The 22060-nt window shown below is 41.1% G+C and overlaps 5 protein-coding genes across 5 annotated transcripts; 2 read left to right on the forward strand and 3 right to left on the reverse strand.

The window, feature by feature from the left end:
- Positions 1-4130: 4130 nt before the first annotated feature.
- On the forward strand, positions 4131-6012 carry GLAREA_01707 (Cytochrome P450; the record flags this gene model as incomplete). Its single annotated transcript, XM_008088923.1, has 7 exons — positions 4131-4377; positions 4442-4929; positions 5039-5380; positions 5429-5454; positions 5567-5594; positions 5641-5804; positions 5856-6012. The coding sequence occupies 7 exons, from the start codon at positions 4131-4133 to the stop codon at positions 6010-6012; spliced, it is 1452 nt and encodes a 483-aa protein (XP_008087114.1).
- Positions 6013-6829: 817 nt separating this feature from the next.
- On the reverse strand, positions 6830-7357 carry GLAREA_01708 (Acyl-CoA N-acyltransferases (Nat); the record flags this gene model as incomplete). The annotated part of the gene is made up of 3 exons (XM_008088924.1): positions 6830-7134; positions 7187-7267; positions 7318-7357. 3 exons carry the CDS (start codon positions 7355-7357, stop codon positions 6830-6832), a joined length of 426 nt encoding a protein of 141 aa, XP_008087115.1.
- A 3829-nt stretch (positions 7358-11186) lies between these two features.
- GLAREA_01709 (NAD(P)-binding Rossmann-fold containing protein) lies at positions 11187-12289 on the reverse strand (the record flags this gene model as incomplete). The annotated part of the gene is made up of 4 exons (XM_008088925.1): positions 11187-11264; positions 11319-11663; positions 11711-12160; positions 12197-12289. The coding sequence occupies 4 exons, from the start codon at positions 12287-12289 to the stop codon at positions 11187-11189; spliced, it is 966 nt and encodes a 321-aa protein (XP_008087116.1).
- A 1145-nt stretch (positions 12290-13434) lies between these two features.
- Positions 13435-13776, forward strand: GLAREA_01710 (uncharacterized protein; the record flags this gene model as incomplete). The annotated part of the gene is made up of 1 exon (XM_008088926.1): positions 13435-13776. The coding sequence occupies one exon, from the start codon at positions 13435-13437 to the stop codon at positions 13774-13776; it is 342 nt and encodes a 113-aa protein (XP_008087117.1).
- A 6100-nt stretch (positions 13777-19876) lies between these two features.
- On the reverse strand, positions 19877-21034 carry GLAREA_01711 (C2H2 and C2HC zinc finger; the record flags this gene model as incomplete). Its single annotated transcript, XM_008088927.1, has 1 exon — positions 19877-21034. One exon carries the CDS (start codon positions 21032-21034, stop codon positions 19877-19879), a length of 1158 nt encoding a protein of 385 aa, XP_008087118.1.
- Between the last annotated feature and the right edge of the window lie 1026 nt (positions 21035-22060).

Genomic DNA, 22060 nt, shown 5'->3' on the forward strand with positions numbered 1-22060 from the left:
CTTATTAAAGAACTTAAGTTTATTACTAAGAGAAACGTATATTACTATAATAAAGAACGTAGTTAGGAGCCTATACTATAAAAGAGAGATAGAGTTTATTTAATTAGACGTAATATTTAAATAAAATAACTAAGTAATAAACTAAATAATAAGAAATTAGAACTATTTAAAATTAAAGTACTTAAAAGATACTTAAACTATAAATTAGCTCTATCTAAGAATATAAATATCTTTCTAGTATTTTATATATCCTTTTTCGAGTTAGTACTACTTAGAGTACTACTAGCTCTAGTTATAGAAATAAAACTAGTAAACCTTAATACTAAGTATAAAGTTAAGAGAATTTTAAACTATAAACTTATTAAAAGAAAACTATATTATCTAATAAAATAGAAAGACTACTTATAATTAGAAAATATATAAGAACTAATAAATAACTTTAACTACTTAAAGTAGCTTAAGAAGTTCTACTACTAGTATCTAGGGCTTCTTAGAAAGACCTAAGATCGAAATTCGGATTAAGTAGTAATAGGTTATAAGTAGAGAAGTCGTTAGGTAAGGTAGAGTAAGCTAGTAGTTATTCTACTTCTACTTCTCTCTTTTTCTTTTCTTTCTTCTTCTCTTCTTTCTACTACTCTTTTCTTTTTAACTTATCTAACTTATCTAATAAGTTAAGACTTATAGAAATTATCTTCTATTTTTACTTATAAAAAAAGCGTTTTTACTTCTTAATACGTAAGGCGCGAAAAGTAGCCTCTTATTAGACCGTCTACGCCTTCTACTAGAGGTTCTATACCTTCTCTTCTTTAGCCTCTAGCTTAGCCTTTTAAGTCTTAATACTCTTCTAGTTAAATTCTATAGGTATCCGGTTTACCTTTTTTATATTATAAGTCTTACTAGTAGTAGTATAGGTACTATAACGACTATAGTTTAGGTTTTATAAAACTATATACGTTTTTCTAGTCTTTTTATAATAAGAATAAGACGCTATCTTTCTTTTAGTTAATTTAATTTATTTTCTAAGAGCTATAATATTAGAACGTTTAGTCGTATAGTTAAGTAGTATATTAGAAAGAAGAGAAGTCTATAGCCTTTAACTAACGTATTTCTTAGTTATACTTAAGTATATAGAACCGCTAGTCTAAATAGAGGATAGTATTACGAGTAGTATCGGCTATAGCGTCGTAATACTCTTAAGACTAAAGGTCTTAAGATTAGACGAGATTATAGGAATTAAGTAGTTTCTAAGACTACTATCTAGTAGTTTTATTTAGTTAATATTAGCTATATTTAGGTTAGTAGATAGGCCCCGGTTTTAGGTAGTATTACGTAATAAGTAGAAGTTTAATAAGTTTACTAGATTTACTATTAAACTTATTAAACTTATTAAACTCGTTAAAACTTAGGTAAGGTAGAAAGTTCTATATAATAATTATAATTTTCTTAAATAGAAGCTTTATACTTAACTTACTCTAGTAATAGTATATTATCGGTTTAACTTACTCTTATTATAATAAATAGATCTCTAAATCTATAAGTAATACTTTGTACCGCTACTTACTATATACTAACCTTACGATACTCTAGTCTACTATCGAGTAAAGAACTAAATCGTTATATTTAGCTACCTTAGTTATATATACTTTATAGACTTTAAGAGTAGTAAGAGCTACTATAGTATTACTAGAGGTAAATCTTTTCTTATACCTAGTAACTAATTACTTAAGAGAATAAGGTATACTAGCGGATTATATAAGTATATACTTAGTATTATAGACTAAGTTTAGAATATAGTTAGATATCTACTTTTAAATTTTTCTATAAAAGAGAATATACTAATTATATTAAGTTACTCTTACTTTATACTTAAATATTAATCTTTTATACTTAATCTTATATTATTCTAGCTTCTTAATCTTAATATCCTTAGTATTAATTACCTCTAGAATAGATAGTATTAAGACTCTTAGTATTAGAGTTAAGGTCTTAATACTATTATAGATAGAGTCGTTAATTAATCTCTAAGTCTTTACTACTACCTTTCTTTTCTCTTTAATAATATAATTCTCTAGAGTAACTTAAACTAGTCCTTTAGACCTTAATAGATAGTCGTCTAAGTAGTATAGAACTTCTAAGTCGATATACTTAGAGATACTATATTATTCGCCTAAGTTAAGATACTTATTATAGAATAGAATCTAATCTAGTATAGACTTACGTATAAATAGTCCTAAGTACTAATCTTAATAATAGTTATTATAGTTATTATATCTCTTTAAAGTAATATAAATAAAGAAGTATAAATTAATTTAGAGAAATTATAGAAATAAAGTAAGGTCTTATAGGACTTCTTCTTTATATTATAATACTTATAAAGTTAATATACGTAGCTATAGAGCTATATACCGAGCTTATAACTATTACGTAGTATATAGGTAGAGTAGAGGTTTAGTATATTAAATAAGTCTAACTTCTTAGGTTTAGAATAGCTAAGTATCTAATATATATAGTCTTATACTTAGTTACGTACTAGTAAGTAGCCTAAGCTACTCTCTAGTAGTATACCTAAACTATATTACCTACGTAACTAACCTAGTCTATAATATAAACTATATTATCTATATAACTAACTTAGTCTATAATATAATAACTAGTAAGTAGTCTAAATAAATTAATATTAAGTAACTAAAGAGAATAGATTATATAAAATACTAAGATTAATACTATAATTCTAAGTTTATTATAAATAATAAAAACTCTTATAATAATATATAAATAGTAGCTATTTATAATAAGAAGTTATTAGTAATACTTTATTTTAAATTTTTAAATTATAGTTATATAAAAAACTTTCTTTAGTTATATTAACTAAATTTATTATTACTTTACTTTATTAGTAAAAAGTTAAAGAAAGCTTTATCTTAAGTATTTATCTCTTTAATCTATACTAAGTAAGCTTTAAAGATCTCTAGAGATACTCTTATAAATTAAAACTAGAGAAACTACTATACTATTAGTATAAATAGTAGTTATTAGAGTTATAAACTTATAACTTATATTTTAATAATTTAAATAAACTTAACTACTATTATACTCTTTTCTTATTATTATTCTTATTACTATATATATAAAGCCTTAAAGAAACTCTTTTTTATATTTATATTATAAATATAATTATAGAAAATATAGTAGAAATCAACTACTTACTAAAACTAGTACTTTACTATTAGTCTATCTTTTCTAGTAATTATATAGTAAAATAAGTAAAGAGAAAAGTAATAAAAGTAAGAGAAAGTATAAGATAATAGAAGTCTTTAAATAATAAGATAAACTTAGTATAAATATATAAGTTATTAATATTTCTAAAGTACTTATTAAGTAATTTAGACTTATAGTAGTTAAAAAAAATAAGATTTAGTTTTTACTTATAAACTTTTCTTTAATCTCTTTAGCTATATTATATACTATATACTATTTACTAACTTATTAAAGATATATACTATACTAATAACTAGTTTATTTAAGTAATTAATTACTCTTTTTAAAATATAGTAAGATATTAATAATAAATTAAGTTAGTAGTTACTTTTAAGATAGTCTAGTCTTTATAGTATCTAGAAAGTATAAAATAGCTTACTTTATTATATTATTTACTACTTAATCTTAGTAAAATTAAAATTAAGAGCTATATTATAAGCTTAAAGAGTAGCTTCTATATTACTTTTAGTTACTATATTATTACTAAATATTTCTCCTACTACTAAATAATATAACTTCCTAAAAGTATAAAAGATAATTAAAAGATAAATTTTAATTATCTTTTATATCTTTAGAGATTAAGACTAAATATTTATAGAGATATTTTCTTATATTTTTATAATTATATATTACTACTATTTTAGTAATATAATTTTTATATATAGGTCTAAAACTAGACTTACTTAAGTCTATACTCTATATAAGATAATACTAAAAAAATACTAATAAATTTAATTTATTATTTTAAGTAGAGTAATTTAGTTAATTTTTAAGTATATACTAAGGTAGAAACTCGGTTAAGGCGCGATCTTTAAATTATAATATTTACCTTTTAACATTATCGCTCTTATCTTACACCTTAGGTAACAACAATGGCTAATTTCTCGGCCATTAGCGACTATACAGCTACTATAGTTAATCTGTTAACTCCGTGGGATATTATTACATTGTCGCTACTTTGGGTCGGTCTTGTAGTCGTTTACCGCATATGGTTTGGACCACTTGCAAGCTTTCCTGGTCCTAAATTGGCTGCTTTAACAGGATGGTATGAGACGTATTTCGAATGTGTACAAAGAGGGAGATACTGGGTTGAGATCGAGCGGATGCACGAGCAATACGGTGAGATCTACTGCCGGCGTCTTGTACTTCATCGAAAACCAAACTGACCAAGGTCGTTATATAGGTCCAATTGTTCGCATTAGTCCCTGGGAGTTACATGTGAACGACCCAGATTGGAATGAGCCATATAAAGTAGGCTCCCGCGTCGACAAATATCACTGGTACTACAAGTTCGTTGGTTCCTCGGATGCAGCATTCGGGACGTCTGATCACGAAAAGCATCGGATTCGACGAAAGGCTCAGCAGGGTTATTTTACCTTGGGTGCTGTTGCGAAATTTGAACCTGTACTAGCCAACATCACAGGAAAACTTTGCCAAAGACTACAAGAGTTCAAAGAAACCCGCCAACCCGTCAATCTGTCAAACGTTTTTCGATCGCTAGCCACAGATGTCGTTACGGAATTCTCATTTCACAAGTCGTATGGCTTGTTGGAACAACCCGACTTTGCCGCGGCGTTCCACAAGACGCTTCGAGACTTTCCTGAAATAGGACTGTGGCACCGACACTTCGGCATCATCTTAGATCTGATGGATCTAATGCCTCGCTGGCTGGTAAAAGTTGTGAATCCAAATGGAGTAGATGTGCTAGATTTTTTTAATGTGCGATGCTGAGTTTACTCTGGCATTTTATTTTATTTGTATGCTAACGTGCCTGATCTAGGATATTGGGGTTCGAACGAAGGAGATTGTCGCTGCGTACATGCGAGGAGGTACTAAGCAAAGTTCCGACGCACAGGTCTACGAAAGATCCAATGTGATACATCAAATGCTCGACTCCCCAGAGTTACCAGTAAAAGATAAGACGGAGTTCCGTCTGGCTTTGGAAGTTCGAACCTTTGTTGGTGCCGGTACAGAAACCACGGGTAATACATTAGTTGTTATGACTTATCATCTACTGGCGAACCCGGACATGGCGATGAAATTGAAGATGGAATTGAGGGCGGCCCAGCGAGCGAGCTTGAAGCCTTTGACCTACCAACAGCTTGCTAAGCTTTCCTATCTAGTTTGTGGCCTTCTATCCGCAGACATTCTACTACTGATAAATTTCCAGTCCTCCGTTATTCTTGAGGGACATCGGTAAGTCCACCAAACCATGCGTAGAGGGGGTTATAAGTTAGCTTATAAATCAAAGTGTATCGTCCAGTGTAGCTGGGCGCCTCCCCCGAACTAACCCAAGAGAGGCAATTAGATACAAAGATCAACATATTCCAATCAATGTTAGTGGTAGAATTATTTGCTAGAGACAATCTAACCCTATCACAGACCCCAGTTTCGACAACTCAACGACTCACTCATTACAACGCTGACATATTCCCAAAACCGAATTCCTTTCTTCCAGAGCGATGGATGGATCCCAGTGACCGAAGACGTCTTGAAAGATATGTTCAACCCTTTGGAAAAGGTAGTCGTTCATGTGTTGGTGTTCAGTGAGCTTTTCCCCCTTTCCCCTCCCAGTGAATCACTATTGACATTCGAAGCCTCGCCTCATCAGAACTTTACGTCGCAATTGCGAAAGTTTTCATGGAGCTTGAACTTGAATTATTTGACACGTTTGAAGATGATATAGTGCAAGTGCATGACTTCTTCAGTCCATTCCCTGCAAGTGAAAAGGGATTGAGGGTTTTGGTCCAGTAGCTGTGGAGACAAGCTACGAACATCTATTTTTCCGCATCTAGATAGGGCTTATGTTCGTCGAATTAAGCGCTTGTTTGTTATACTAAAGTGCATATATTTTCCGAGTAAACATACTTCGCTTTTCCCAACCCTTGTATAGTGCGCTTATTTTTCGGGGCAGTAGATGATTTGTCACACACCGTCACTACTCATCACCCGGGTATCGACCTCATTCCAAGTCGAGTATCTTTGTGTAGGTTGACCGTTTGGCATATCATTTTTTCATGACGTACAAATGCATTTAATGCCATCAACATTGAAGTTTTAAAAGCCTCCAATGCCTTTTCTTTAGCTACAATGTCCACTTTTAATATTCTGTGCCGATCGAGCAAACATGGGGTCAGTAGGTGCACATATGCCACTATTGCTGAGCGTAGGAGCCACTTTGTTAACTGCCTTCTAGCAAACACAGCTAATCTCCCCATCGTTACTGCTTGAGAGAACGAGCTTGACAGGTTCACAGTTACAATGCTGCCAGAAGTAACACAGCGCAGGATCCACACATTACTCCCAGTAGTCACAGCATGTCTATCAGAATAAGGGTTAGTTCTCACTACAACGACATAAATCTACAATATACAGACACGCTACGTGAATAATAGTGAAGAGCATATTTCCGTACATTCAAGGGTCTCCTCTTGGAATATCACTTTGTAGACGAACGTGTTATCACTAAGAATAAAACTGTATAATGGAAAAATCAAAGATGCCTGAAGTACCTCCACCCTATAAGAATTCAGCGACCCTTCTTCCCAACTTTACGACAACCAGGGAGAGACTAGTCATCGTTTTCTCGAGTAGGTCTCTTCATGATGTCAATCATGAAAGGGAGCAATCGCTTTTTGTACCAGATCTCCTTCACGTCCGCCAACTTTGGACCGTCTGATTCCGCAACCACCGGATCAAGTATTTCATCTTCGACGTGCAAAAAGCCATTGGCTTTGTAAAAGTCACGCCCATTTTGGCTGGACTCGACCCAGGTTTCCAAGTTCATTTCATCCGCTTTATTGAGACCCCATCTCAGCATTCGATTTCCGACCCCTTCGTGTCTGCGTTCCGGATCCACAAAGCATATATTGATAACTATTTCTTATCAGTTAAGATCCTACCCAAACAAAGACGTTACTCTACTTACGGACGTGCGGCTTGCCCATATGCTTTTGACGTGTATGAAAGAACGGACCCAGGAATTGTTCTACGAGAGCCTTCTCGGGACCTATCAGAAGTCAGTTTGAATCGCTTTGACTCGTCTCGTCTTAGTAGTACTCTCCTTCCCACCAGTACACCAGAGGTCCCGACGAGCCATTTGAGAAAGGATTAGTTTCGTAGAAATTCCAATTCATGGCACCGACAACTTCATTAGTTTCATTATCTTTTGCATAGATCCATTTTGTGCCACAAAATTTGTCGTTCTGTCACCTCCCGAAGAGACTTGCCCTTCATAGGCCCTTTCATTGCATTCCAAAATGCGCTAGGGGGGTTCCCGTATGCCACAGCTTCAGCTTCCACAATTGGCCCGAATTCAACATCAGGATTTGTTACTTCATAGACAGTGAATCCCATACTGAGTCTCGATTGCGGCGTTCGCTTGACTTTACAAGTGCAATATCAAGGGATTGTAGTAAAAGAGCAGGTTAACAAGTGTGTCTAAGATGAGGATGATGTTTACTATTCTTTCTTCTCATTGCTCGTTTTCAATCATAGGAGACCAATTATTGATCGAGAAGCAAAAACTCGTCATCCACGGCTCACCGCTGCCTCATGTGGAAGGTGCAATCCAACATCTAAATAACACGTGCGTCAACATGTTGGGACGTTGTGCGACGTTTCGTTCACTGTCACTGTTTCGTCAAACCAACAAAATGAATTTGCCGAGTACCCATTCTGTCAAGCCCACGGTTGGTAAAATCAGATTTCTCAGAAACAACAAATTCTTCTGGCCATGCCGCATACGTTGAGTTGGACTTGGGGGTCCCGGATAAAAAGAGACTCTGAGACACTGGAAGAACGTACGTAATAAACTGCACAGTGTGTCAGTTATCTGTCTCCTCCCAACCGAATTTATTAATTACCCAGGATTTTTTCAAATCATATTTTAATCTATAAACGAATACGTCCCCCACTATAGCGAATCAAACGCAAACATTGTCCTCGTGGCTCACTTATTTCAAATCGAACCTCAAGCTCTCAATTTATAAAGTATAGATCATGTCGATCATTAGAGACCTCCGAGAAAGCTATTCAACAGTTTAATTTTCGATGAACCTCGGATACAACCCTTCCTTATATTGAGCTACAACTCTGCCAACACTAGTGCTGACTGCATGCGTATTCAGTAAGGGTGCAAACGTATAGTTGTGCAAGGTTCTCGAATATGACAACAAAATACAATTACCCGATACATAGTCTTGGGAACCAACAGTAAAACATTTGTATCATCATATTAACATTTCTTCATTTTCCGCTTACACATTTACCAATTCTGCTTGCTAATCCATCTTGTACTTGTTAACATAAATTAAAGCTACATTCGCTTGAACTAACGATATAAATTTGCTTGTTTGAAAGATATATTAGATTTAGCTATGCCTCATAAGCAAACCAACCCCTACGTTAGATACGACCACACAACAGTAAAGCAATTTTGCTGTATTGCAATTGCTGAACTTACTCAGCGAACAACGAAGCCTCGAACCATAGGCTAAATACACAAAGATAACAAAAAGCCTGAAGTTCATCGCATTTCCTTTTTCTCCTCCTAAGCGCTCGGGTAATCCGGTGTTTGAAAATATGTCCAACAAAGTTATTAAAGTTCTGGAGAATCGATCCTCTACATTAGTAGAAGAAATACTGAGAGATATCACAGCTTAGAAACATGTCGCAGTTACTATAGCTTCAACCCGACCGCTTCAGCAGTCTCAAAAGTATTAACGCTTATTTGAAAGTATGTAGTTTTCACTCCGTAGTACTTTACAGCCAATGCTTGCAAGGTTGGTATGAGTTCGAACAGAACTCGAAAGTACGTTTCTCCACTAACGATATGTCTTTCAAGACTTGTGTTTATAATAGTCGGTGGATCCTTCTCTTGCGCGTTCGCTTAGAGTCAGGGAGACCAAGTGTCCTAGCTCAAATAGGTGCTTTTTATAACCGATTTGGAACCCGCTTTTTCGAAAATTAAAAGGCCGAAATTTGGTACATAAAAAATCGCGATTATCCACCCATTTGAACTAGGAAACCTGGTTTCCCTAAGTCTACGTAGACGCGTAAGACAAGGATCTACCGACTATTATATATGTTAGAAAAGGTGGAAAAGCTTTCGTGAGCGATTCCATTCATTTCATGAGATCCAAGTTCATGTCTCATATTACCTTGTAGTAGAATACTGTAGTACTGCCTCACGGCTGTATACAGAGAAACAAAATATCATAGTATCAGAAGGTTTCTTTCTTTTAACAAAGAGCAATCAAGCACCATGATTCTGTTATTTTAGCATAGTCTAAAAAAAAGCCGATAAGAATATGAACAGTGACACCATGAAATTTCACCGGCGGTTTGCGTTAATTGAGCTACATCATATTATCATGATCTGGTTTATCCAAGGCTTTCTTGGCAACAGTGTAGAGTGTACTCTGTCGATTACCTCTACTTATTAATGGTAAATACTGGCATCCACGCCACGGAGATTCTCCGTACTGTAAATCAGAAGTCTGTTGTCAACAATACCACCCTTCTCAAGTGGTAACATAGCATAGATATTCCTTGGATGCCAGCAGCGAGAGCCGGCCCTCTTCATTCACGCTTTAACCTCGTCCAAAATTGCCACGTAGAACAGTGCTCCGGATATTATTTCTTCCGTATAATTCAAGAAAGCTCGCTCAAAGAATCCGAGACAACGATCTTAGGATATATCGTACGTGTCTTGGAAGTACCTCGAAGTCGAGTAGAGTCGAGAGATACCGGGTTGACTTGGAGGATTTATAACTGTTAAAGAATAGCGTATATGGAAGCTACCGCGAGACAATTGATAACACACACCAATTTGTGGAGAAGCTTTATGGCTCCGCACTCCCAATAACGTCGTTGTTAGTAGTGTTGGGAATTAAAATCTGGCTCCTCGTTTGGTGACATAAAATCGGCGACAGAAAGAACCTACACTATTCTCACCCGAGGCAAACGGACGTCCTATATTCTTGCCGTTTTCCTCCATCGCCGCTGAAATTGCTCCTTGACTCTGTCTGGTAAGTCCATCGGCAAATTGCATATCGCTCTTGACCCAGATTTTCACTGTCAGCTAAGGAATTCATGATATTACTAATTGTGCACGCGTTCCAAACGAGCCATGCCTACAAGCTGAAACCTGCATTTGGATGATTCTGTGGCATTTCCCACATTTGGGGTTTTAACTGTGATCGGAATCCCTAGGGCTGCAAGTAGAGAACCTGATCAAATCTCCGGAAGTTCAAGAAGCTTTGGAGTATTGAAAACTGTAACTTCAAAGATAGCTTCCTTAACTAGTTTCACATGACTCGTCCAGATATCCCAATTTCGGTGTAGGATCCTCTTTTGTAATATTATCTGCGTCATTCTGTCCGAAGACATCTCGTTGACAGTAGTTATGTGATACTAAAATGAAGTTTCTTCCGAGGACGTATTGAACTGTAGTACGCATTTTTTGCATAACTCCGGTGGCTTGTAGCAGGGTCAGAATTCACAGAATTTACGTAATCACCGGTGGTGACTCCTATAAGCAGAGGGTATAGCTGCTAGAAAGTACGCATTTATGAAAATTCTCAAGTAGAAATGCGGACCACTTGTCTGTCAGGGGTACGGGAGCTGATACTGTTGCTAAGAGATTAGGCTTGTGAATAATTAATTCGAATGAATCTTAACGAATGTACAAATTTCCATTCCAATCAACAAAACACATAGAATAAGAGCTATTCATTCTCGATCATCATGGCATTTTCGACCCCTATTCCATATCCATGGCTGAATCAATCTGGTGCTATCCGACTAGATGTAGTACAAGAAGATAAATGGATTTCTTAGCTAACATTTATATAGACTCATTTTTGAATCTATCAATTTTTTTGGGCCTTTTCTGTAATATTCCAATAGAAATATTTTGTCCAATTTTAGGTACGAAAGATCATTGATAAATCTTGCTTCTTAAAGTAATTCTCGACGGTGTCGAGTGACGGTGGTGACTTCAACTTGTCAAATGTATTAGTTTACAATCAATACGTCAGCAGTTTAGATCAGCTTACATCTTGAGGGTGGATGATACTAAGATCCTCCCAAGATTCGTAGCCAAACTCACCAAAGGCTGCAAAGTTGTCTTCAAGTTCACCCTTCAACTCATCGGGCAAAGGCACACTGAAACTACCCCTAGGCAGATTGACTGACTTAGCCTTCAAACCAGTGGCCTTTTCGAAGCACAAAGCTAGTTCTTGCCCACTCAGGTATTCTCTGTAAGCAATGATGTTCTTTTCCGCTTCCTCGTTGGCAACGAGTTCTTTCACAATAGGACCGGTGTCCTCCTCAGCAGCAATGAACGGGAGCTTCACGTGCGGCTCCACATTCCAGAGAAACTCGACCGTTCCATCCTTGCTCTGAACATGTTAGCGAACTTGAATCAATCTTAACTGAAAATACCTACCTTGATTGGTTTCATAATGGGGTTGTTGATATAGTTGCTCAAAAACATGCCTGCTTGAAAGATACTCGTCTTCTTCCACACGTCGGGATATGTCTGCTTGCCATAATCCGCTGCATTTGCTTTCGAATCAAAGTGATATACACGAGTATACTTTCCTTTGGACCACTTCGTCACGTTCGTAAGCGAGGAGAGGATGAAGCGCTCTAGTGTTGGGATTTTTGCTGCTGCATCGATAGCATGCTTCAGCTGCTGAGTTTCATGCTCACCTGCCCACGCATTTAATGGCTGACCGGCTTTTGGCTTGTTTTGGTTGGAAGGATCAGCGTACAGTCCCCAAAAGTCACTGACGGCAAAAATAGCATGAGCACCCTCGAAAGCGGCGGCCAACGTACTAGGCATCTCGAGATCGGCATGGACGACCTGGGCTCCACGTGCTGCCAATGCTTGAGCCTTTCAGTTTGATGTGTTTCGAGTGAGAGCGCGAACTTGCCAGCCAGATTCCGCGAGAAAGACGTTGGCGACAGAGCCGCCCTGGTTGCCAGTGGCTCCTAGGATGACTATAAGTTTAGGAGAGGGCATGATGAAAAGAAAGATTTCAATGGATGTAGCGATACTGAGAAGGTGGTATAATAAAAGCCTTAGTTAACCAATGTACTGCCACAACTCTCCCGGGGCTCGCTCTTTATTTTTATAGGTGTTCGTTCGACTTCCTGACTATTACTATTATTGAGCTAGGGGTTTGTAGCGAAAATTTATCGCACACTGACCGGGATTCGATTTTTGCTCTTGTAGGCTACAATTTAGTCCTGCCGTGGTTATCGCAGACTCGAAGATGTTGCACAGCACCCGAACGTGGTCGACATTCGGATCTGGGCATTTCGACATCCGTACAACATGTTGAGCCTTATTAAACAACCATCGCCGATCGGACATGATGAACAAGTGTCTAAAGTGATTACATGTTTTATTACAAAGGTGCTAGGTTCCTAGATACCAGCCCAGCAATCGGCTAGGTGTGTGGGAGCCGGACACTGTTCACGATCGGTTGTAAACAGGGAAATTATTTTCGGCCAATGAAGTTTGGAACGCTTGGCGTCGATTTACTTCAAAGTAAAAGGGGCGCCAAGCTCTTGGTAATAGATAACAAATATCGGTTTGCCAACTCGCCCAAGAATTTGGCAGTGAATATGGAATTACCTCCAACATCCTTCGAAGTATACAGACTAGTCGAGCCGCCTCCGTATTACCTTTGGTAATGTGGGCGGTGAATATCACCAGGATGACTCGTGCGCTTACATATCATTAACATCACATGCGCAATTCCAATGTTCACTAATCATCGGTCTCTCATCTTCAAAATTTACAGTTCTGGTTACCAGGTAGATCCCTGGCCAAGACTATCCTTCTCAGCCTCATCGAATCAATGTGTAACGCTCCGAAGTTCGAACAGAATTGTCCGCATTGTCCGCATTGTCCGCATTGTCCGCATTGTTCGAAGAATCCGAAGCAGCCTTAAAGTTGCTGGTATTAATCTTAGGTAGAGCCATGGAGAGTTCACCTCTGCAACCGAGCTTCCCACATCTGTCTCTCACCTTTTACTATTGCTGAATGCCATTGCTGAATCCAAAACAAAAAACCCAGAGCAGCCCCCCGGTGATAAAATGACTTTTCCCAACAGCCTCCTCACTCACTCTACATGGCGTATGGTGGGTCTTGGCCTCACAATGACCATTTTCGCTCTCGGAGGTCTGGCCATACTTTCGCCAGCTGTTGCTGCAGAATCTTTGGGAGTCCTACCGACCACATCAGAAGGACGCACAGTCACCAGCAAAGCAATGGTTTTCCTCGGGATCCGGGATGTTGCCGCTGCAGCAACTATGTTTTGGTTTTACCGTGAAGGGAAGGAAAGGGAAATGGGAGTTCTGACAACGGCCTGGACTCTTGTGTGTGTGACGGATACGTGGGTCGCTACCCAGGGCCCGAAGGGATGGGATGCGGGAATTTGGACGTTATGTGGAGGAGCCGTAGTGGTTGCGTTCGTAGGGCTAGGCCTGCTGCAGTCATGAGTACTGTAGGGATTTAAGATGCTGAATGTATTTTCAGGTTTTAGGCAAAGGAACAAAGAAGAACTTTCGTCAGAGATCTGGTGGTTCCGGGACAACCTCTTATTCGACGCTTCCAGAATCCTTCGTCCTATTGTCATACTACAACTTCTTCCTATTGCTATGGTACAACCTCTATCTTCACCAAGGATCGCACTCTATCGGCTCACCCCTGTATTCTTGCTTTCTTTTCTTAAAAAGCCGAGTGTAGATGGACATACGTCTAGTTGCCGAAATATCTCTGCGTAATTCTATGGGGAATAAATATAACTTCGATTTCGACATCAAAGAACTGTCATCACAATAGACGGGAGAACGTCTTCTGGGTTTCTTTAATTCATGCTACCTGACAAAAAGTCTGGCTAATATTGAAGAATGCTCGAGGCATGGAAAAGATGCCAGCTTTTCGTCACTCTCTGATACGTTGGGCTCTGCGATGGGAGCATTGCCGATTGATAAAATTGTAGTGGTAATGATTACTGTACTATCGATGATATATCACAGTTTGTAAGTAAGTGTTCATCTCTAATTTTCACAAATACGAAGAGCTTTGAAGGGTTACAATTAGCTGTGCAGGTCGCTAATCGGGACTTGCTTGGTACTTACTTTATGTTTATCTCACGAAATGAAGAGCCATCCTTGTAGCTCTGCCCGTTATGATGACAAGTATCATAGCCATCTTCTCTCAGTAGTAGTGTTTAGCGAGGCTAAACTCGTTGAACGACCGAATCTGGATAATGCTGCGAGTAGATTATAATACGATTCCGAACCCGCAGGCGCAATTAAGGGTACTGTTTGCCTGTTCGAGTGGTACGGTACAGCACACAGAAAATGATTTTATGTGAATCCAAAGATGTTGAGACATATTATCGGGGGAGGGGTAGTGGATCATCATAACGTTCAATTAACTTTGGGGGTATTTCTGTAGGTCCACCAGGTTACCTTTCGAGACGAAAGCAGAAAGTTAAGATTCCCAAACATCAGCTCCGACTTTTAAATGGCAACGTAAGAGTACACTTATTAAAATTAGACACGGGGAATTTAACGCTCTTACTATAGCCTGCCCCGGAGGCTGCTATAGGGGATAACCAAAAACTCCGGAGACGCGAAGTGGGCCAGACATGAGGAGATGGGATTCTTTAGCCTCAAAGTTATTGAGGATGAGTTTGTAAAGTCAGATTTTTAGATTATAGCTTCTCCCTTGGTATTTTATAAACTCTAAATGAACACTCATCCCTTGACAGCTAAACATACATATTTTTCGTGTATTCAGTCAGTAACAGAAACCTGCGTAAACAAAGCGCAAGTTAACTCGAAGGTTAAGCGAGACACTGTATTCGGCATTTAACATCGGACGTTAGACGCCAAAACGGTGATGGTCAGCGACAAATTTTATAGTATATTTATATTATCCCTGACATCCATTACCCGGTACCACTGATAAGTAAAACTCATGGTGCTATAGTAATCCGGTAGTAGAGAAAAAGTACGAAGCTCGCCGGCGACAATCCGACTTAGTATTAGACGCGAAACATATATTGACCAGTAAGTAAGGCTTACCTTCTGGTAAACGTTAACGATATTCAGATTTATGGCATTGAATGAGTTCTAAAATAATTTTCAGTCCTAGCGCTGATGGAGAAGAGTTGATGTCCTTCTACCCCTAATGACCTTACACCAAAGTTTAAATTAGTGGTAGGGAGAAAAGACGGTGAAATAGACAAAGTAGTAGGTGACTCCTAATTTGATGTTTCAGTATATATAGTCAATCTAGATAATGATCAAGATCTTTTACAAATGGTTAACATATGAACAATTAGGGAATTAAAATTAAAACGTCATCTTCAGTACTTTGGCGGCCGATTTAGTAAGACAGTAACAACACACCTACCACTCTAAACAATATGCACGATTCGAGCTCTTCCTATCAGTTACAGAGCTCTCAATATCAGGAAGATACAGTTCCTTCCGTGTCGGGCTAGGGAATAGATGAGCAATATCTGTCAAACCACGTTGTTATTAAGTGGTGAGTGTGCCTCTTATGCAAAGCCTTTAGGCGCAAGCCTCCCGAACCACAAGCCGGTTCAGCCCAGCCGAGAAACCCAGGCTATATTGGAAGCAACCAATCTAGCGATAGCTTGTGGGATGACTATAGTTGCCAGGGCGCTGGGGTCCACAACATGAGTTCGCAAGTGTACGCTTTATAATCAAGTCAGGTTGTACATTGGGTTGTTCCGTAAGTACTTTGGGGTTTTGTCTTCGTATACCCCTCACTGTAATGGCAGGCATTCAATTTTGTGTTTAAAACATCCAGACTTTTTCTCTTTTTTACATGACCTATTACTATAGTCATGTACCTCTGGGAACGATCTACTATAGATGTAGCAAGCACAGGTACACAATATTTCGTTTGTCAACCAGTATATTGGATACTCGGAGTTCTTTGTTCCCGTTTACAATCTCTAATTAAGTCTGTAACGTGTCTCCTCAATAAAACCGGCCAGGATTCAGCAAGAGATTTTAGACTTACTTCATATAACATCAATGATACAAGAGTGCAGAATGAAAACTCAACAAAAATGCTTGGAAAATTCTCGACATCGGTAAGTCATATTAACAGTTCGCAATTTCTCGACAAGGCATTTGTCCAAGCCTAATAATATCACATGAGAATAACAAGAAAACCAGCGCCTTGAGGAATAAGGTAATCGCAAACCGTGCTGTTGTCATTAAGTTATTCCACACACCTCTCACGAGTGCTGTCGTAGAGCCATGCGCTATCTCGAACATATCCGAGAACTTGCGACCACCATTTCCAGATAGCCTATCCTCGGCCTGGCTTCCTGCTTTCCAAAGCCACGACATTGTGTCCATATTTGAGGGAATTCCTTGCAAGATCTTGGCTGTAGACGGATTGGCGAGACCCTCAATATCATCTCAAACTACGTCCAATATAAGCTACTTACTTACCCCTCCTGCTCTTTGCTCTTCATTGTCCATGTCATTAATATTAGAAGACGCACGGCACTACATATACAGCATATGGTGTACGTCAGAATCAACGTCCTTTCCATCTCGAACCTTATCGCGCCCCATGGCTGCTCTTCGCTACCCAAAATCTGCTACTTTTGGTTATCACTCACCCTTCACCTCCACTTCGCGAGTTCCAGAAACGCAAAACACAACATCGATTGTACAACATATGCATCAGAGATTTTCTTCTCATCCGAGTCTTTTATTTGACCGTCTTGGCGACCTGTTTACCCTTCTGCTGGTCTATCTTCATCGGTAACCTAATACGCAAATGACCGGCATATGCAACATATTCGCTTGCTACTCAGGCGTGCCGAAACGTTCCCCGTCCAACAGCCGTATCTTCCCAAGTTTTGAGTGATTCAAGTCCCGAGCCGCCCTACATGGACCTTTGCTCCTGCAGGAAAAAAATGCAGCCCTTCCCAACCCGTATTTCCCCTCCTTTCGCCACCAAGACGTCAAACTACTTCAAGCAACGAGAAAAAGCCACAAAAATGTCTGTAGCTCACGAGCGAACCCCATATGCATCACAACAGGTGCTCGACTCTGCTCCGCATCCAAAGAATCCGAGGTCGAATCAACATGACTTCTTAGGCATTGTACCAACAAGTACTTTACACAATATGATCTCAACGGCCATATCACAATATATCCTGTATGAAGTCGTTACATGCGTCCATTTGATATCTCATCCTAGCATCGGCTCATCTTTGCCGGCCGATCAGAGTATAGCATCGCCAGCTCTTGGAAGATCGGACAAACCTCCTGCATATGTGACACCCTGCTTGAAATGCACAATAATATAAGAAAGACTTCGCTTCTCCCCCTCCCGCAGCGGTAAAATCCGCCCCTCCTCAAGGCTCACGATCAAACAATCATTCCATCCATTCAACGTCCCACTTGCTATACAAGACAAGACAATCCGTTCTTGATGGGGGCTGACCCCGGGTAGGGTTGGGCCAGGTTTTCGCACACCGCAAGAACCTCCTCCTGGTGACAATGTCACCACGATTTTCGAGAAGCTCGATTCGATCCCAGACGCATGCAAAGACATGCATCTTACCGAATAGGCTCACCCTTCCGTTCCTTCCGAAGTCCAGGCGGAGGGGAAAAGTGCAGCCGCGTTCGTCTGGTACCGGGGTTTGTGTGATCTGGAATCCGACGTTGAGCTCATTACCATACTCATGAGCCAATATGGGTCGAGATAGCGTGAATAGGTTAAGCACGAAGTATACGTACAATTGCGTGCGTATTAGCTTTCCGCCTCGCTTAGCCACCCGTTTGGTTGAACTGAAACAATTTATGAGAACATACATCCATCCGTCCTAGGTTTTGGATGCGACAATGTAGGTATGGTAGGCGAGCAGTTCTAGCCCTTTTCCCTCTGCATGTGGAAGCGCTTCTTACCCCAGATTGGTCCGCACAATTACCCCGGATTTGATACACATCCAACTTTTAAACGTTGACATGTGCGCCATGGCAGACTCGCAGCATGCGAAGTATAATGGAGATCGAGCGTTACCTGGTTTAGACGCATACGCTCTGCGGAGTTTCGAAGCCGAGAATCAAAGGCACCACGAACGGAGGGGGAGGCTTAATGGCAATAGATGACGAGAACTCCCCAGATTGTTGCTGGCTACCAAAATCCATCCTTGCAATGAAGCCTTCTTCCTTTTTATGAGGCTCCGCAAGTCCGCATGAGAAAAAAGTATATGTATCAATTCGGGTTACTATAACGTGCAAGGCAATCTAGATACTGATTAATGCTCACCAACTGGAGGTCAGCCATGGGGCTCAGGTCAACCGGCAACGAACATTAGATGCTGTTGTGAAGATGCAAGTGATGTTCTGGTCTTTCACCTATCACTTGAATACTGCAAAAGTTTCAGCTGGGAATTTTCAAGATAGATATCCTCCGAAGTCTTGTGCGTGTATTGGAGTGTGCCGATTTCCACACCTCAATAGAGAACACCTATAGCACAAGCCAGGAGAAAAGAAGCCTCGGAGATTGACCCTGAAGTGGTACCTAGATTATGAATCTACCTGCTCCGTCCGCAGGATTCATATGCTGACGTGCTACAACTCGCAAGCGCACTCGTAAGTCCAGCCTCCGAGTTGGTTGAACCCGCGTTGAGATAGGGCACACTCAATACCCGTGACTGCCTCAAACCCTCTCATTTAGGCGGTGGCCGATAATACTGTCCACGGACCGATGTCAACTTACCACTCCCTGATGTTCGCTTCTGTTTGTATCCGTGAGTATTCTCCAAGTTCCCCAGTCACGGTTGGAAAAAACGAATGATAGATCACGAAAAAATAGACGGTAGTCGGTTCAAATTGAGCAGAATAGTATTTCTGTCAGATCGCTCGTTTCTCTCCACTTCCAAGCTACATGCAGACCACACACAAACATTGAGCTCAAGTCAAGCCCCTGAGGAGCGACGGCCAAAATAATCAACATACTCTAAACTCCAATGTACCTGGGACGCCCCATGCTACCAATCATCATACCAAAGCAGAACATTTGAGACCCAGCCCTCCGGCCACCCGGCCAGACCATCTAATTGTGTGTAATATGGAGCTGGAACAAAGCACTCGTGACGAAACGGGCAAGTACCGTAGGACGGGCCTCGTAAAATAAAAAGAAATAATTGTCTGTAACTCAACGGCCAAACAAACGCGTCAAAAGGCCATCAACGCACGCTGATCATCTCCCGCAAAGGGGAGGGAGGAGGTGGAGAAACACCACCAAAAAGCAAAAGTCTATACCGCACCCCATCTATGTTTACACCATCGCCCAGTTTAAAAGTCCCAAAAATCAAATGCATCCAGCCAGTCTGACATGACTGGCTGAACATCGAACAGAGTGGAAATTCCAGGGAGACACGAGAGGATGTTTCCCAATTCGACTCGGAAGTGATCCTCATATTAATTGTCCCCTAGTCATAAGTTGTATAGATTCCAACAACAAAACGCCCATCGGCCAGTTCCACCGTTTGCCGTCGTGAAGCCCAACCCATTCTAATTGCAATTACATGCGATCCATGAGATCACCGCCTGCGATGCTACCCGTCGTGCTGCTCTGGCCACTCGAGTTGAAACCATTCTCGCCGGTCGTCAACAAGTCCTGAACCGCAACCTTGGGCACTTGCGGGACGGGTAGCTTTCGTTGCGTTCCATCCGTCCTCGACATGATGTCGCTAATCGTTAAGCCGCTTCTTGGAGCAGAGGTCGCTTGAGTGGAATTGTGATATTGTCCATCGAGATGTTGTGGTTCCATGGGTGCAAGAGCTGGAGTGTGTTGGAGCGACAAGTTACGAATACCTGGTAAATCGTAACCGCCTCCGTAAGGTCTCAGGCGAGGAGAATGAGCTGGCGTAGCGAGAGGGGTGTGATCCGGCGTAGGAGATAAAGAGTCATGAGAGAAGGTGGGAGAAGAAGGAGCAGTGCTATTTGGCGAATTTGGTCGGGATCGCTTGGCATGTCGATGTGCGTAATGATCGTCATCCTCGTGTGAGTGCGATCTTGACATGGCATAAGCAGAAAGGGAAGGGAGGTGATTCCTGCTATTATGGTTACTGTGGCTATAATACGGATGGTGTCTGGAACCGTGGTGTGGATGGTGCGTCGCTAACGTGCTGTCTCTCTCGACTTGTGTTGCAGCGGTGGCTAGAAGATTCACACCTAGTTCTCCGTTGCTTGGGCTGCCCGCCAGACTTCGTCCCCCGTACGGATTGAGACCAGAAGGAATGGCTGTGGAGTACGAAGCAAAGGAGTGTGGTGGAGAGACGTTGGGCGATCCAATGGCCGACGCCGGAGCCGATCTGGTCATATTGTTCTTTGGCGGTGGCATCATGGTCGCCATCGCTGGCCCATGGTCCATTCCACCGTTATGACCATGGTGCTGAGGCATTCCCTGTGTGGTTTTGTTACTCCTCCGGCTGTTGGGATTGTTGTGTATCCTTGAGTGTCGAGTCAGCTCATCGGATCGCGAGAATCGTTTGGTGCAGCCGGGAAACTGGCACGCGTGTGGTTTCTCGCCCGTGTGGGTGCGGATATGTCTGGTTTGGTGCTCGAGACGGTGGAAAGCCTTATCGCAGAGCGGGCATTTGTACGGTCGTGGTAGATCTTGTCGGTCGTCGCCGTGCTGGCCCCCAAGCATGGCGGGCATCATACTGACGGCAGCCATTTCTGCCTCTTGCTGCAGATCGGCCAGTTTTTTTCTCGCGGCTTCCTGATCTCGCTCGATGGAAGACTGCGGATTCAGCAGACTATTAAAATCTACTGCCGAAGATGCGCGTTGCATATGATCGCCGCCGCAGCGAGAGCTGGAATCTATCTATCGAATGCAGAATGGGGTCAGGTTGACGAAAATCCGCGTGGGGTCGCGGCTGCGATGGGGGTGTAAACGGGTACTCGGTGTTCGAAACGATTTCTACCGTTGAAGGCGAGAAGAAAAAGGAGGGACGATGAAGATGGGGGATGCTCGGAAAGGCGCAATGGCGTATGTGATGGAATCTGTGTTTTGCTCGAAAAGTCGGGGTGGATGGAGCAGAGCAGGTTGTGCTGTTGACGACGAACAAAAGCGTTTGTTGTGGGTTGTGGGTTGTGGGTTGAGTGGTGGAAGTGGTGGAAGTGGTGGAAGTGATGTGGTGTGGGCGGGTGTATGAGGGTGAGGGTGAGGGTGATGTCGTGTCGACGATTTTTTTAGTTGAAGATGGAGTGGTGCAGTTTGGGCAAGTTTGTAAAATGGTGCCGAGGGCGAGGGGGTCACTCAGTATTAATACCGTCGGTGATAGCGGCGACGAATTATGAAAAATATGGCCCGGAAAGGACAAGACTCAAGCTGAGATTCTCCCTAGTTCGAGGTGCCCAGGTGGTTGTGGGCGAGGGAGAAAGTGGAGGAAGCGGAGGGGGATGGGTCTGCTTCTTCACCCCTTCCTCGCACTCGCTCCTTGCCCTGCCGCCCTGTGGGTGGTGAGCGAGCGAGCGAGCAAGCGCAGAGAAGCAGAAGCAGGGAAGGCATGGAAGGGACGTGGGTGGAGGGGGAGGGAGGGGAGGGGGGGATGTTGGGGCGCAAGGCGGCTTGATTCCCTCGGGCCTTTCAGCGTGGGCTGACGGTGAGGATACGGAGTGAGGACAGTAAATTACAGTGTGTGTCGCCCCTACGAAGCAGTCACAGAAGGGGGTTCAGTGGGCTGGCTGGGTGAGTTCT

Source organism: Glarea lozoyensis (assembly GCF_000409485.1).
Source record: "Glarea lozoyensis ATCC 20868 chromosome Unknown GLAREA7, whole genome shotgun sequence".
Classification (NCBI taxonomy): domain Eukaryota; kingdom Fungi; phylum Ascomycota; class Leotiomycetes; order Helotiales; family Helotiaceae; genus Glarea; species Glarea lozoyensis.